Here is a 16,002-nt window from a genome sequence, read left to right on the forward strand (position 1 = left end):
AAGACAAAAAGCAACTTTTACAGATGGCAAGACAAAAAGCAACTTTTACAGACGACAAGACAAAAAGCAACTTTTACAGATGGCAAAACAAAAAGCAACTTTTACAGATGGCAAAACAAAAAGCAACTTTTACAGATGGCAAAACAAAAAGCAACTTTTACAGATGGCAAGACAAAAAGCAACTTTTACAGATGGCAAGACAAAAATCGAAAATTTTGATTTGATTAATATACTTACCCGAATCACATGATTTGCATTGACCCACTTCGATGCTTAGGTTATGATAAAAGCTACCCCGTCTAGGTATAAGGGGAGCAACCCCAACTAAAAAAGTGACTGCACCAGACTGACTGACACCCTGGGTTACGTCCCATGTAGCCTACTACGTCATCAATGGTGCTGGTCACGCGATACCCCTTCAATCGACTAATAGCATACTAAAAATATCGAGCGGGGCAGGCGGGAGGGAATTACTTATGTGATTCGGGTAAGTATATTAATCAAATCAAAATTTAGATAAAAATTTTCGATTATAATTACATATTCTTACGCCGAATCACATAATTTGCAGATAACTCCAACCAGGCGGTGGGTAAGATCCAAAAAAGTTCAAACTCACCATCAATTTCTGGAAATGCACTGGCCCGCTGCCACCAAGGCAGGCAGGGACCTTGATCCATCGTTACAGAGCGAAGCAATGTCTCTCAGATAAAAGCCGATGAATACATCGTCTGATCGCCAATAAGCTGTATTCCAAACTTCGCTCATTCTGTAGGACCGCAAGACGGCCAAGGAAGAGGCCCAAGGCAGCAATGTCTCCCTATTAAACTGATAAAGACAAAAGCCGAGCACCAGTAAGCTGTGTGCAGGACATCATCCAACCTCCCAGACCGTAAAACGGCCGAGGAGGAGGCCCAGGCCCTGGAAAAAGAGCTCGGGCTGAACCTAGGGGAAAGATAGCCGATAGCTACGCCAAGGCGGAGGGGAAGAGAATCCCTCGCCAAAAAACTGGCCCACTGCCAAACATCAGGGAAAGAGCCGGTGAGAAAGAAAACATCTAGCTCACTCTAAAACCCTTGCCAGGAACTGGCCCACTGCCAAAAGACAGAACGAGGACCGAGAACCAACCTAAATGACAGTCGCAATGCCGCTCAGGCAAAAAATGCGAAAGACAGCATCAGCGAGCCCGTAAGCTGTGCTCAGCACTTCTTCCCATCTCCTGAACCATAAAAAACAGCCCAGAAAGGGGCTCAAGTCTTGAATAACCCGAGCCGAGTAGAGGGACAGACAAGCTGCCCCCCCCCCCCCCCCCCCCCCTTACTATTGGAAGGAAATGCCAAAAACCCTGGAAACGACTAAGCGTAAGGTTGACCGATCATAAATGAAAAGCACCAACCTTCCCCAGGACCGTAAGACAATCATGCCAAAGAAAAAACCTTGGCATGGAGAGAGGCCCGAAAGGCCGGAGAGATAACGGTCAGCTCCAGAGAGGAGTGACCTGTTTCCTAGAAAGAGAGAGAGACGTCTGAGTACAAAAAACCAGAGTCAAACTCAAAGAAACAACTCAGAAGAGACGGTCACCAGAAGTCCACTACCAGTCCATGCAGAAGCACAGAGGGAGGTAAACAGAGGAAGAAGCGGCCTACGAAAAGTGTAAGCCGCCAGCAGAGCGCAGAACGCGGTGGCCAAAGCCTGATGTGACCGGTGACTCTAACCGAAATGACTAAAGTCAGAGTGATCACAAAGCAGTCTGCTTGTAGGTAAATGAAAGAAAATCAAAAACCCAAAACAGAAACGAGACTGGAAAGGAAAAACAGAAAACTGTGAAGCTAACCAGCCTTAAGACTCCCTGAACGAGAGTTCTCAAGAAGAAGGGCCCGAAGTAAATTTCGCGGCCGACCGAGCCCAGAAAATTCCTGAGTCTGGCTGAAAAACCAAACACGTCTGATACCTCAGAACCGAGAATCAGACACGGAACACAACAGGCAAGAGTCCGTAATAGATGCAAGTGGTAGAAGGGTGACCTTAACAGGCAACCCACCCCACCGGAAGTCGACCCGACTCGCCTCATGGCAGGATGAGGGAGAAGAGGAAGACACAAATTCTAGAGACACGGAGACCGTAGTCGCCCATGCCAGGCAGGAGACTATTACACGAGCTAAGGCTGAGAGCCGGAACGCCCGTAGACCTGCCATCAAAGATGCTGGGCTGAAAGCCCGCACCAAGAAACCAGGAAATTAACTAGACCTCCACCGAAAGGGGAGGGTTAGCCAATAAAGCTGAGAAAAGTGATAGGCCACAAGAATGACCCCTCACCATGCATTGCTAAAACCAATGCAAACTCAGTAAAATCTGAATGTAACTTCCGAGGCCAACTCAAGTAAACCTTAAGTTTGGACGAAACACCAGAACAAGTCCGATCGCTAGAGAAAGACAGAGTCTAAATCGGCGAAAGACCCACAAGGACCGAGTCCAAAAGAGCAAACAACAACCACCACCACCAACGGAAGAAATGGCTGTTGTACCAGCCGAGGCTGAAAAACCCGGATGCCCTAATGCCGGATGTTGTTCCCAAAAAACACAGACTAAGACGTCTGTGAAAGGAAGAACCTCTCCGGATAAACCTGAGCTGAGGACTTAGCCTGAAAAAGCTGAGTCTGCTTAGGTAGAGCCCGTTTTGCTGCTTCAAAGCTTGAAGAGCAAAAGAAGAGACCTGAAGGTCCCTACACATCTTTATCTCCTTGGAGGCCAGGAGGCCAGGGAGGCCTTGGAAGCCAGGAGACCTTAGAGACCAGGAGGCCTTAGAGGCCCGGAGGCCATGGAGGCCAGGAGGCCTTGGAGACCAGGAGGCCAGGAGGCCTTGGAAGCCAGGAGACCTCAGAGGCCAGGAGGCCTAGGAGGTCAGGAGGCCTTGGAGGCCAGGAGGCCATGGAGGCCTTGGAGACCAGGAGGCCTTAGAGGCCAGGAGGCCATGGAGGCCAGGAGGCCTTGGAGACCAGGAGGCCAGGAGGCCTTGGAAGCCAGGAGACCTTAGAGGCCAGGAGGCCTAAGAGGCCAGGAGGCCTTGGAGGCCAGGAGGCCTTGGAGGCCATGGAGGCCTTGGAGACCAGGAGGCCTTAGAGGCCAGGAGGCCTAGGAGGCCAGGAGGCCTTGGAGGCCAGGAGGCCTTGGGGGCCAGGAGGCCTAAGAGACCAGGAGGCTTCAGAGACCAGGAGGACTTGAAGGCCAGGAGGCCTTAGAGGCCAGGAGGCCGAAGAGAGACCCATCCACCAAGGGTGAAGAACTAAGGGTGTCTCATTGATTCCTCACAAACTAGGAATGGGCGAGGAACAAGTCCCGTCTGTACATGACCGTATGGGCATTGTGCAGAGAGGAAGGCCTTCTCCGTTCTAAATTCGCCCTAGCAAAGGTGGAGAAAGCATCCCCTGCGTCCTGCTCTAAACTGAGAGTAAAGGGCGCAAAGAACTCCGTAAAGGAGTGTCTCCGAGATGGAAGCAAGTTCCAAAAGCTGTCTGCCCACTTCCTCAGAGGGGAAGAGAGTCTGCTCAGAGAGCAGGGGACTCGAAACGTTCCCCAAAGAAGAAGTTCCGGCGTGACCGGCAAAGGTGCACGCAGAGGGGCAAAAGACGACAGCAAATTCCGGGACATCTTGGGCAAAGGCAACCTCCTCTGAGCCGCTAATGTCCCGAAGCTGGGAAGGCCGGAGCCTGAAGCCCCTTTCCTGCAGGTCAACGGCCAAACTTCACCCCTGACTAAGAGGAGGATGAGAGGCGTCGAAGACCAAAGGCACAGGAAGTGAGGAGAACGGCAGAACCCACTACCGAAGTGTGTGGTAGCTGCTAATCCGCCTGAGGCAGGGAGCCTGCAAGCCCAAAGGGCACTGCTGACGAAAAAACCAGACTCAAACCAGATGGGACCATAGCAGGTCCACTATCCAGTGAGCCCCCACTTCCGGCCGGAGCCAGAAGCGCAGAGGTCGCGTACGACCACCGCCGTAAGGCAAGGTTCGAACTGAACGTGCCAGTAGCCTGTGCACTAACCAGTGAACCGATACCTCCAGCCGGAACTGGAAGCACAGCCGTCGCGTACGACTGCTGCCGTAGGGCAAGGCTCGAAACCGGACGTGACAGCAGTCTGTACACTAACCAGTGAACCTACGCTTCCGGCCGTAACCAGAAGCGGCGCTGTCGCGGACAACTGCTGAAGTAGGTAAAGGCTCGAACCAGAAGTGACAGCAACCTGAGCACTAACCAGTGAACCTACACTTCCGGCCGGAACCGGAAGCCCAGCTGACGTTGACGACTGCTGACGTAGGGTAAGGCCCAAACCGGACGTGACAGCAGCCTGTGCACTACCGGTGAACCTACACTCCCGGCCGGAACCGGAAGCGCAGCTGCCGCGGACGACTGCTGACGTAAGGCAAGGCTCAAACCGGACGTGAACGTAGTCCGAACACTAGCCAGTGAGCCTTTTACTTCCGGCCTGAGCCGGAAGCAGCTGTCGCGGACGACTGCTGACGTAAGATGTGGGACGCACCGGACGTGACAGCAGGCTGCGCACGAGCGGAAGAACCACTGCTTCCGGCCGGAGCCGGAAGCCCAGCTGTCGCGTACAACTGCTGGTGTAAGGCGGGGTTCGGTCCGGACGTGAACGCAAGTCGCTCACTAGACGGTGAACCCCTACTTCCTGCCAAAGCAGGAAGCCCAGCTGTCGGAACCGACTGCTGGAGTACGGAGAGGTTCTGACCCGACGTGAACGCAAGTCGCTCACTAGCAGGAGAACATCCGATTCCGGAAACCGGAAGTGCAGCTGCCGTAAACGGCTGCTGCAGACACCAACCTTGAAGTGGCCGGATCCCCGGAGGGACATGCACTGTTGCGCTACCGCAAGCGGAAGGCAACAAATGCCGGCCAGGAAGAGGAGAAGAAGATCCCCAAGGGACCGTCCAGAAACATCGCGGTGGACAGCAGCCTGGTCCGGAGAAGACCCAGCGTCTGAAGGAGAGAACGTCGCCTAACCCCCAGGCGGGGGGCAGAGCTGGCGACGAAGTCCGCCGCGGCAAACCTCGCGAACGAGGGAATCTATTTCTGGAAATAAGCAAAAGATAAGTGCAGACCCCAGAGCCCTAGACTCTGGAGCCGAAACAGACGTAAAACGACAGCCTTAGAGGCCAAAACGGACGGCAGAGAGCCAGACGGCCAATCGTCCGTAACATAAAAAACGGCACAGAACAACGTAAAAAATTGCCTAAAATTGTGCCAACATGAACAACAACGGAGTTCTTCAAAATAAGAGGCTGCTGAGGGATAGAGCTTAGCAGGGCCCAAGCCCTAACCCTCGGCCTTAGCTCCCTCTAATTCTCATTAACGGCCATGTAAGCACCGAGAGAAAAATAATCAAACAACTGAAACTAGCAAAGTCCGAAAGGACGCCAACCTTTCAGAAGCCAGCAAAGAGGGCAGCTAAAACCAGTTTAGGAGCTACCAAAGGCAGCTAAACAACTAGCTATACGAAGAGTTAAGCGTCCGAGAACGGACGAAAAATCAACATAACAACAACATGCTAGCTAAAAATGGCGACCAAGGAGGAAGCCACAAGTCTGAAAATAATAAAGTCCGTACAGACACAAACATTTCAGAAGCAAGCAAGCAATAGATAAGCACGTACGTAAAAGCTACCGACGGCAGCTACAAAGCAAGCTACGACAGCGTTAATAGACCGAACACGGCTAAAACAACAGAAGCCCGACAACGTGCTAATGCAAATGGCGACCGTGAGGAAGCCAAACAACTGCTGAAAACTTCAGAGTCCAACGGACATGCGAAATCCACAGCAGAAACAATAAACATACAAGAAAAAATGAACGATCTCACCAGCTGCAAGCCAGCAAGAAGTAGACGGGGGCCGAGGCCGGTAGGTGCCGTAGACACAAAACCAGCCAGAGCAAAAGCGAACACAACCGTCACCCTTGAGTGATAGTAGTCGATTGAAGGGGTATCGCGTGACCAGCACCATTGATGACGTAGTAGGCTACATGGGACGTAACCCAGGGTGTCAGTCAGTCTGGTGCAGTCACTTTTTTAGTTGGGGTTGCTCCCCTTATACCTAGACGGGGTAGCTTTTATCATAACCTAAGCATCGAAGTGGGTCAATGCAAATTATGTGATTCGGCGTAAGAATATGTAATTATAAGCAACTTTTACAGATGGCAAAACAAAAAGCAACTTTTACAGATGGCAAAACAAAAAGCAACTTTTACAGATGGCAAGACAAAAAGCAACTTTTACAGATGGCAAGACAAAAAGCAACTTTTACAGATGGCAAAACAAAAAGCAACTTTTACAGATGGCAAAACAAAAAGCAACTTTTACAGATGGCAAGACAAAAAGCAACTTTTACAGACGACAAGACAAAAAGCAACTTTTACAGATGGCAAGACAAAAAGCAACTTTTACAGATGGCAAGACAAAAAGCAACTTTTACAGACGGCAAGACAAAAAGCAACTTTTACAGACGGCAAGACAAAAAGCAACTTTTACAGACGGCAAGACAAAAAGCAACTTTTACAGACGGCAAAGCGCGATCATTCAAATTCAAACGCAGAACAGTTTGCTTTGTGAGTATTAAACAAGCAAAATGTTGATACTCTTTTTTTGATTTTCAACTCTGGTCTAATGATAATCAAATAACCAAAGGGAAGTAATCGCTCTTTATGCATACGACATGTGTAATCTTTCATCCTCTGAAAGTCGCTTGTTCATTTCAATGCTAGTTATTCTCTCAGGTGCCAGGAGTAAAGGTTCCGTACAACTCTCGCTTACTCTATTACACATGTTGTATGCCTAAAGAGCGATTACTTCCCTTTGGTTATTTGATATCTTACATCGCTCTGCCTCATTCTGTTTAAGATTCTGGTCTAATGAGTTTTCTAAAGAGAGTATATCAACACTTTAGCGTTATGAGCACTGCAGGGATGGCCAAATTGTCCGCCTGGTCACCAGGGGCAAATATAAAATGTAGAAACCGTCTGGCAGCTGGCCCGGCTGGCCAGTGAACATTCTGGTGAAATGCAAAACAATATTCAGTTGTACTATCGAGTTTTAAAGTTATTCAAACATTTTACAATGCAAAAATTTCTGTCGTCTGCAAAAATGCTGGCATGTTATAGCACTGTCTCGAAACTAACGCGATAGCCGGACAGAGTTGCGCCCCTGGAACAGCAGGTAGTTCCAGTTTGTGTTTCCAAAATCGAACCGCATGACAATCCGCCCTTCAACGTCTTTACCCGCGTAGTTTGAACAGCAGACACAGTAACGTTTCCCTCCACCACTAATCTTCCTCTCTCGTTCAGCCATTTGGGACGTAAACAAAACAACCGGAACTACCCGCTGACAGCGCCGCGGGCTATGTCAGGGACGGACAACTCTTATCACTTTCGTTTTGAGACAATGCTATAGGGAAACGAGAATGAGGCTCCTATTTTGGATGCTCTTCTGGCATTTTATTGTTTGCACTGAGGCTGGGCTGTTTGTACTTTCACTACTGAATTCAACATGTGTCTGTCATCAGGTGAACCAGCATAAAAAAAATCACTTAATAAGTCTGATGTCGAAAGGAAGGAGAAAACCAAACAGTATAATTATGAGAACAGATCAACCCTGTAAAGAACACTGGCGAGTGGTCCAAGTTCAATTGGGAGACGATGGTTTGTTCTATTTTGTACAAGATTTCTAAGAACACAGCAAGACCGGATTTTTGACTGAAACAACATTGCTCAAACTGGTAAACATAAAGTCCCGCAAAACATAGATTCCTCGCAGCTTGAGTACAAATAGCGCAATGAAGAGTACCAAAAACAAAACCAAAAAAGCCAGAGAAGATGCCAGCTGGGAAAGACTACTCATCGCTGGCCTCACAGTCCAGCTGTCGATAGTATCACCGCTCTTTTGCATGTAAAACAAACCTGACAGTCAATCATATCATCTCTGTGTCATAATTTTCATGTGTGGTATGTAACTGGCTAGTGACTTTTCTGACAGGCTAGTGACTACTCTTGCGGTTACTCGCCCATGAGGCCATCCCTGCATGTGTGAACGATGACATCTGGAATTCTTTGTGCTCACCTTGACTTCACACTCACAGCAGCCAATGTGCTAGTCTTCAACATATCTCTAACACAATCCCACACTCACAGCAGCCAATGTGCTAGTCTTCAACATATCTCTAACAAAATCCCACACTCACAGCAGCCAATGTGCTAGTCTTCAACATATCTCTAACAAAATCCCACACTCACAGCAGCCAATGTGCTAGTCTTCAACATATCTCTAACAAAATCCCACACTCACAGCGGCCAATGTGCTAGTCTTCAACATATCTCTAACAAAATCCCACACTCACAGCAGCCAATGTATCCTTGGCACAAAGGGTCAAAAATCCAAAAAATAAGCCCTTAAAAAAATATGCCCATATTTTTGAAAATATGCCCATATTTTTCAAAATAAGCCCTTATTTCTATAAATAAGGCCTTATTTTAGAAATAAGGCCTTAAATATTTACAGCCATAAGGAAATAAGGGTATAATGAAATAAGGCCTTATTTCTGTTAAGGCCTTACCGAAATAAGGCCTTATTTCTGTTATGACCATAAAAAAATAAGCCCTTAAAAAAATATGCCCATAAAAAAATAAGCCCTTAAAAAAATATGCCCATATTTTTCTGCGCATCGCTACTGCGCATCCTTAGCTAGAGTAAGATCAAGATGTTACACTGATATAAATCAAACAGTCATTTCATGTAAACAATGCTTATCTTGAGCGAACACCTCATCGAAAACCCCAATTCTCTCGCAATTTGCAATTTCAGCACAAATTCTTCTCAAAAATTCATCACGATCTCCCCATTCGCCATGTTTGTTATGAGATCTCTGCGCATGAGCGGCGAAGCCAAATTCTATTCAGCTTCATGATTGGTAAAAAAATAAGGCCTTATTTTTTTATGCCCTTATTTTTTTATGCCCATATTTTTTTATGCCCTTATTTTTTTATGCCCTTATTTTTATTAAGGTCTTACAGAAATAAGGCCTTATTTCTCGTAAGGCCTTATTTTCAAATAAGGGCTTATTTTTTTATGCCCATATTTTTTTAAGGGCTTAAAGATTTAAGGCCTTAATAATGGAAAATAAGGCCTTATTTTAGAAATAAGGGCTTATTTTCAAAAATATGGGCATATTTTCAAAAATAAGGCCTTATTTTTTTAAGGGCTTATTTTTTGGATTTTTGACCCTTTGTGCCAAGGATACGAATGTGCTAGTCTTCAGCATCTCTAACACAATCCCACACTCACAGCAGCCAATGTGCTAGTCTTCAACATATCTCTAACAAAATCCCACACTCACAGCAGCCAATGTGCTAGTCTTCAACATATCTCTAACAAAATCCCACACTCACAGCAGCCAATGTGCCAGTCTTCAACATATCTCTAACAAAATCCCACACTCACAGCAGCCAATGTGCTAGTCTTCAACATATCTCTAACACAATCCCACACTCACAGCAGCCAATGTGCCAGTCTTCAACATATCTCTAACAAAATCCCACACTCACAGCAGCCAATGTGCTAGTCTTCAACATATCTCTAACAAAATCCCACACTCACAGCAGCCAATGTGCTAGTCTTCAACATATCTCTAACAAAATCCCACACTCACAGCAGCCAATGTGCTAGTCTTCAACATATCTCTAACAAAATCCCACACTCACAGCAGCCAATGTGCTAGTCTTCAACATATCTCTAACAAAATCCCAGACATAGGCAGCGGCCGGCTTACCATCAGCATTGGGAGGTCGGCAGTCAAACTGCTGAATCAGCAGCTCCTCAGACAGGTGTTCCACGAAGTATTTACACAGGCAGCGGATGATGAAGAGAGAGTTGTAGGTCTGCCAGATAAAGATGTTGCTGCAAGAAACATAGAGCGTTCAGAGTGGCCACTCAGGTAATACAGTGGAACCCCCCCTTTTAACAATTCCAAAAATCTTAGAAAATCGGGTTTAAAAAAAGAAGGGGGTCTTAAAATGGGGGTAATTTGACAGAGGTTGTGAACAGAAAGTCGGGGAAAACAAGGGTTTAACAAGGAAGAAGTCTTAAAATGGGGGTAATTTGACAGAGGTTGTGAACAGAAAGTCTGGGAAAACAAGGGTTTAACAAGGAAGGAGTCATAAATTGGAGGGTCCCACTGACAGAAAATGAAAAGAAAAATTCTCAACATACACTGTCTCTTACATGCATAAAGGATGAAGAATTTGTACACATAGGGTTCACTTCACAATCTATGTGTGTATGTGTGTGTGTTATCTATGTGTGTGTTATCTATGTGTGTGTGTCAGTATGTGTGTGTGTGCACGTTGTGTGTGTGTTTATGTGTGGTGTGTGTATGTGTGCATGGTGTGTGTTTGTGTGTGTATGCGTGTGTGCGTGTGTGTGATATGTGAGTGTATGTGTGTGTGTACGTGTGAGTTAGGGAAAAAACGACTCACTCTTCGCACTGAGCGGAGGCCTTGAGCTCTGTGGCGCGGATCATAAAGTTGTGAACCAAGGCCTGCAGGTTGCCTGTGTGACAGTTGTTGATGGCAAAATTTCGCGCAATCAGCGACGTTGACTCCTCCAACAGTCTGGCATCGGCGCTGCAACAACAACGACAACACTTTGGTTAGTCCAGTCATCATCAACAGGGCCTGGCTGTTATCTGTTCTCCGTTGTCGAAGACTCATGTTACGCTTGGAAGTGTGGTCTGATGGGTCGGGAGATGGATGACGAGGCCGAAGTAACCCGGCCAGGATTCCCCTCCCACATTCAAGACACACAAGAGAGCAGGGATGGCCAAATCGTCCGCCCGATTACCAGTGGAGAAAAAATCCGCCGGGCTAGCAGAAACCGCCTGGCAGTTCGCCCGGCTGGCCAGTGAAAATTCTGGTCAAATGTAAAACTTTTTATTTTTTTTTTATTTTTTTAGTTTTAAAGCCATACAAACACTGCAGATGCAGTGGGTCTTTTCGGGCTAGGGCTGGCTCCTACCCAGAGTGGAAGTGCTATGGTTCCTATGGGAAGGCTGGGATCACACAGCTGAGTGTCATTCACTTAACGAATGCGACTTTGAGGGTGGTCAGGTTCTGTTTACCTGACCAACACCGCAGGTACGGCAGTTCCCAGGCCTGGTTGTAAGCCTGAGACAGATAGTGAGACAAGAGACAGATAGTGAGACAAGAGACAGATAGTGAGACAAGAGACAGATAGTGAGACAAGAGACAGATAGTGAGACAAGAGACAGACAGTGAGACAAGAGAGAGATAGTGAAACAAGAGACAGATAGACAAGAGACAGATAGTGAGACAAGAGACAGATAGTGAGACAAGAGACAGATAGTGAGACAAGAGACAGACAGTGAGACAAGAGACAGATAGTGAGACAAGAGACAGACAGTGAGACAAGAGACAGATAGTGAGACAAGAGACAGATAGTGAGACAAGAGACAGATAGTGAGACAAGAGACAGATAGTGAGACAAGAGACAGATAGTGAGACAAGAGACAGATAGTGAGACAAGAGACAGATAGTGAGACAAGAGACAGATAGTGAGACAAGAGACAGATAGTGAGACAAGAGACAGATAGTGAGACAAGAGACAGATAGTGAGACAAGAGACAGACAGTGAGACAAGAGACAGACAGTGAGACAAGAGACAGATAGTGAGACAAGAGACAGATAGAGAGACAAGAGACAGATAGTGAGACAGATAGTGAGACAAGAGACAGATAGTGAGACAAGAGACAGATAGTGAGACAAGAGACAGACAGTGAGACAAGAGACAGATAGTGAGACAAGAGACAGATAGTGAGACAAGAGACAGACAGAGAGACAAGAGACAGATAGTGAGACAAGAGACAGATAGTGAGACAAGAGACAGATAGTGAGACAAGAGACAGATAGTGAGACAAGAGACAGATAGTGAGACAAGAGACAGATAGTGAGACAAGAGACAGACAGAGAGACAAGAGACAGATAGTGAGACAAGAGACAGATAGTGAGACAAGAGACAGATAGTGAGACAAGAGACAGACAGTGAGACAAGAGACAGACAGTGAGACAAGAGACAGATAGTGAGACAAGAGACAGATAGTGAGACAAGAGACAGATAGTGAGACAAGAGACAGATAGTGAGACAAGAGACAGATAGTGAGACAAGAGACAGATAGTGAGACAAGAGACCGATAGTGAGACAGGAGACAGATAGTGAGACAAGAGACAAATTCCGACAATAACATCATCGGGTTTGTATGGGTTGTGGGAGAGTGACCGTTTCTTGCAAAGCGACTTCTTCTTCTTCTTCTTCTTCTTCTGCGTTCATGGGCTGAAACTCCCACGTACACTCGTGTTTTTTGCACGAGTGGGGGTTTACGTGTATGACCGTTTTTACCCCGCCATTTAGGCAGCCATACGCCGCTTTCGGGGAAGCATGCTGGGTATTTTCGTGTTTCTATAACCCACCGAACTCTGACATGGATTACAGGATCTTTTCCGTGCGCACTTGGTCTTGTGCTTGAGTGTACACACGAAGGGGGATAAGGCACTAGCAGGTCAGCACATAAGTTGACCTGAGAGATCAGAAAAATCTCCACCCTTAACCCACCAGGCAGCCGCGGCCGGGATTCGAACTCACGACCTTCCGATTAGGAGGCCGACGTCTTACCACTGCGCCCGTCGCAAAACGACTTGCAAACAATGCAGAGCTGACCACTAGTGAGGGGTGTGCCAGAAACACATCCGTGTCTCCATGTCTGCCACACCCCTGGTAAGGCCCCTTACTGTTTCTCTGCCGTTTTGCAGGAATCCCTGTTTTGGACTTGGGAGTATTCTCAAACAAACTTGGTGTAATATCAGAAAAACAAGAGGCGAAGCCTTCGAGGCTCCCGTAAGAAATCGACAAACAGTAACACAAACTAAATCACTCCGTCACACATACACACACACAGTAAGCATAGACACGGTGCAAGAGTGGGAGACGCTAGATCTAGATCTGTCTGTCTGTAGCCTACTTACGAGTTACGGGGACACGACTGCCACTAAGATCGACACTGCCCTTTCGACAGCGCTTCCTCGCGCAGACACTGAAAACACGCTGTGCAGATCAACCTGTAGGAAATCTCCTTTGGTATCTTCTTTATCTATTTTTTCTGGAGCCGCTACAAAACCGAACAATGTGAAATCGTCTTCCCCGAATCGGCGAATGCAGCTCGGTTAGAACTGAGAAGTGAATCTATACCACAATCCTTCACGCGATCTGACCTAACCTTGACCCCTGACCTGGTCTACATACCACACACAACACAAATCAGTCACCTGTTTTTATCCCCCCAAAACCCACCACCACCCGTTTTCTTTGGATACACACTTTATCTACATACGTGCCGACGAAATGTTGATCATTGCTTCAATACTTTGAAGCTGTTGCTTGGATAATAACCCGGTAAAATTAGTATTTCGGTGTTCAGTCAAATGTTAAAGTTTCTATCACACACGCACGCACGCACAGACAGACAAAAGTTAGCATCGCATAGGCTATACTTACGTGAGCCAATGAGCGTACTCCACACGGGATTTGAACATCCATGATTCAAACATGCTTCACACGCATCCGTCACACCGCTAATTAAGTTTACCGACACATTTAAAACAAAAGCTTCTTCCAATGTTTACTGACAAAAACTGTATTTATGTGTCAAAATACTGGATCGGCTTCGAGAAGCGCTTGTAAAGAAAACTAGTCCAGGAGATTTTCTCGTTGTATTTATTTCTACTAACCGTACTGCTCGTATTTTGGACAATCATGCGTACAAAATACGGTGCAATCGTATGGGTTCCTAGGTCTGTCTACCATTTTGCAGGAAAAGGTTAACCAACTTAACGCTTCCACAACCCACACAAAGACGACAGAGTTATTTGTGAAGATGGTTTATTACAGACGGGCGCAGTGGCAAGACATCAGCCTCCTAATCAGATGGTCATAAGTTCAAATCCCGGCTGCGGCCGCCTGGTGGGTTAAGGGTGGAGATTTTTCCGCCAGAATGACTAGGTAAACAAGAAGAGCAAACGCTCGATCGAGTCACTTTCGCAGTTCTGAATATTATATGAGGCATCAAATGGACAGGAAGAAATTACTATTCACAACACAATGAGTCACGTTCACATAAAATTTGAGCCCGGTCACTTTTATAGTTTCCGAGAAAAGCCCAACGTTAAGTTGTGTGTTGCCGAACAGAAAAGGCTAGTTATCTCCCTTGTTTTTCTGATAACGTTCGTAAAAGGCTACAGATGTAAATACTTTGATGTAAAGAATAATCCTACAAAGTTTCAATCACATCCGATGAACTTTGTCAAAGATATAAAATGTCTAATTTTTCCTTTGACGCTGACCTGTGACCTTGAAAAAGGTCAAAGGTCAACGAAACCATCGTTAAAGTGTAGAGGTCATTGGAGGTCACGACTAAACAAAATATGAGCCCGATCGCTTTGATAGTTTCCGAGAAAAGTCCAACGTTAAGGTGGTGTCTACGGACGGCCGGCCGGACGGCCGGCCGGACAGACTAACACTGACCGATTACATAGTCACTTTTTCTCAAGTGACTCAATAAAAACGGTCATACACGTAAAACTTCACTCTTGCAAAAACACGAGTGAACGTGGGAGTTTTAGCCCATGAATGAAAAAAAATGAAAAAAAAGTGCATTACCTTGACACAGGGATGAGGAAGGAAAAGGAGAGCAGCTGGTTCCAGAAGGGGTCCATGGGGTTGACGGGCTCGGTGCCGGACAGTCGCTTCAGGTAGTCGTTGTGCCCCAGCTCACTCAGGCTGCTGCTGGACGCCCCCATGATGACTGACCGCTTGTCTGCCCACTGGACCTGCAGGTGATGTGTGGTGGACGCTCTACCTCACAGTCTAAAGAGGGACAAAGTCGACCAGTTTTGAAAAGAGAAATTCAAGTTTTACGCCTTCACGGCAAAGCCATTAGGGGCAATGTTCCCGGGTTTTAACCCGACTTTAGATGAGATACACAAGTGTATGCGTGTTTAGGTGGTATCAGCTATCTGCACTTATGGTAGAATGACCGAGGTCTTTTACGTGCCACTGTGGTGACACGGGGGTGGGAGATGGATACCGTCTCTGGGTCTGCACATAAGGTTGACCTGTGTCCGTCCCGGCCCGGATTCGAACCAGCGACCTTACGATCACAAGTCCAGTGCTCTACCACCAGAGCTACCCGGGCCCCCTACCAGTTTTGAACTTGTGCTGTTCACTTTTATTTGCTATAGATAAAAACAGACGTTCAAAATCAGTAAATGTTTTGTTTAAACAAGACTAATTATTCAATTTTTATCATGAAATAAACAACGTACAGCCCTGAAAGTCAAAACAAGAAGGGCAAAGCCCATACGACTCACATGCTTGACCTTTACATGACCTTGACCTTCAGCTAAACCTAGCAATGACATCATACACTAAAAACTGCTTTACACATTTTTCCTACCAAAATAAATGTGACCTTGACCCAAGGTCAAGGTCATCCAAGGTCATGCAACACAAAGCTGTTAATTCAAGACATAGGAAGTACAATGGTGCTTATTGGCTCTTTCTACCATGAGATATGGTCACTTTTAGTGGTTCACTACCTTATTTTGGTCACATTTCATAAGGGTCAAAGTGACCTTGACCTTGATCATATGTGACCAAATGTGTCTCATGATGAAAGCATAACATGTGCCCCACATAATTTTTAAGTTTGAAACAGTTATCTTCCATAGTTCAGGGTCAAGGTCACTTCAAAATATGTATACAATCCAACTTTGAAGAGCTCCTGTGACCTTGACCTTGAAGCAAGGTAAACCAAACTGGTATCAAAAGATGGGGCTTACTTTGCCCTATATATCATATAGGTGAGGTATTAAATCTC

At 46.5% G+C, this 16,002-nt stretch overlaps 2 protein-coding genes across 2 annotated transcripts in view; both read right to left on the reverse strand.

The window, feature by feature from the left end:
- LOC138951046 (dymeclin-like) overlaps window positions 1–14,931 on the reverse strand; it is a 40,209-nt gene extending 25,278 nt beyond the window's left edge. Inside the window, exons 1-3 of the mRNA XM_070322728.1 lie at window positions 14,784–14,931; window positions 10,535–10,681; window positions 9,829–9,956 (exon numbers count right to left, since the gene is read on the reverse strand). Coding sequence (XP_070178829.1) covers window positions 9,829–9,956; window positions 10,535–10,681; window positions 14,784–14,923 — 415 coding nt within the window. The 5' untranslated portion in view covers window positions 14,924–14,931. The remainder of the gene's footprint in view (window positions 1–9,828; window positions 9,957–10,534; window positions 10,682–14,783) is intronic.
- The window catches only part of LOC138951045 (uncharacterized), a 511,167-nt gene that overhangs the window by 469,924 nt on the left and 25,241 nt on the right, over window positions 1–16,002 (reverse strand). The window lies entirely within an intron of this gene.

Source organism: Littorina saxatilis, linkage group LG16 (genome assembly GCF_037325665.1).
Source record: "Littorina saxatilis isolate snail1 linkage group LG16, US_GU_Lsax_2.0, whole genome shotgun sequence".
Taxonomy (NCBI): Eukaryota; Metazoa; Mollusca; class Gastropoda; order Littorinimorpha; family Littorinidae; genus Littorina; species Littorina saxatilis.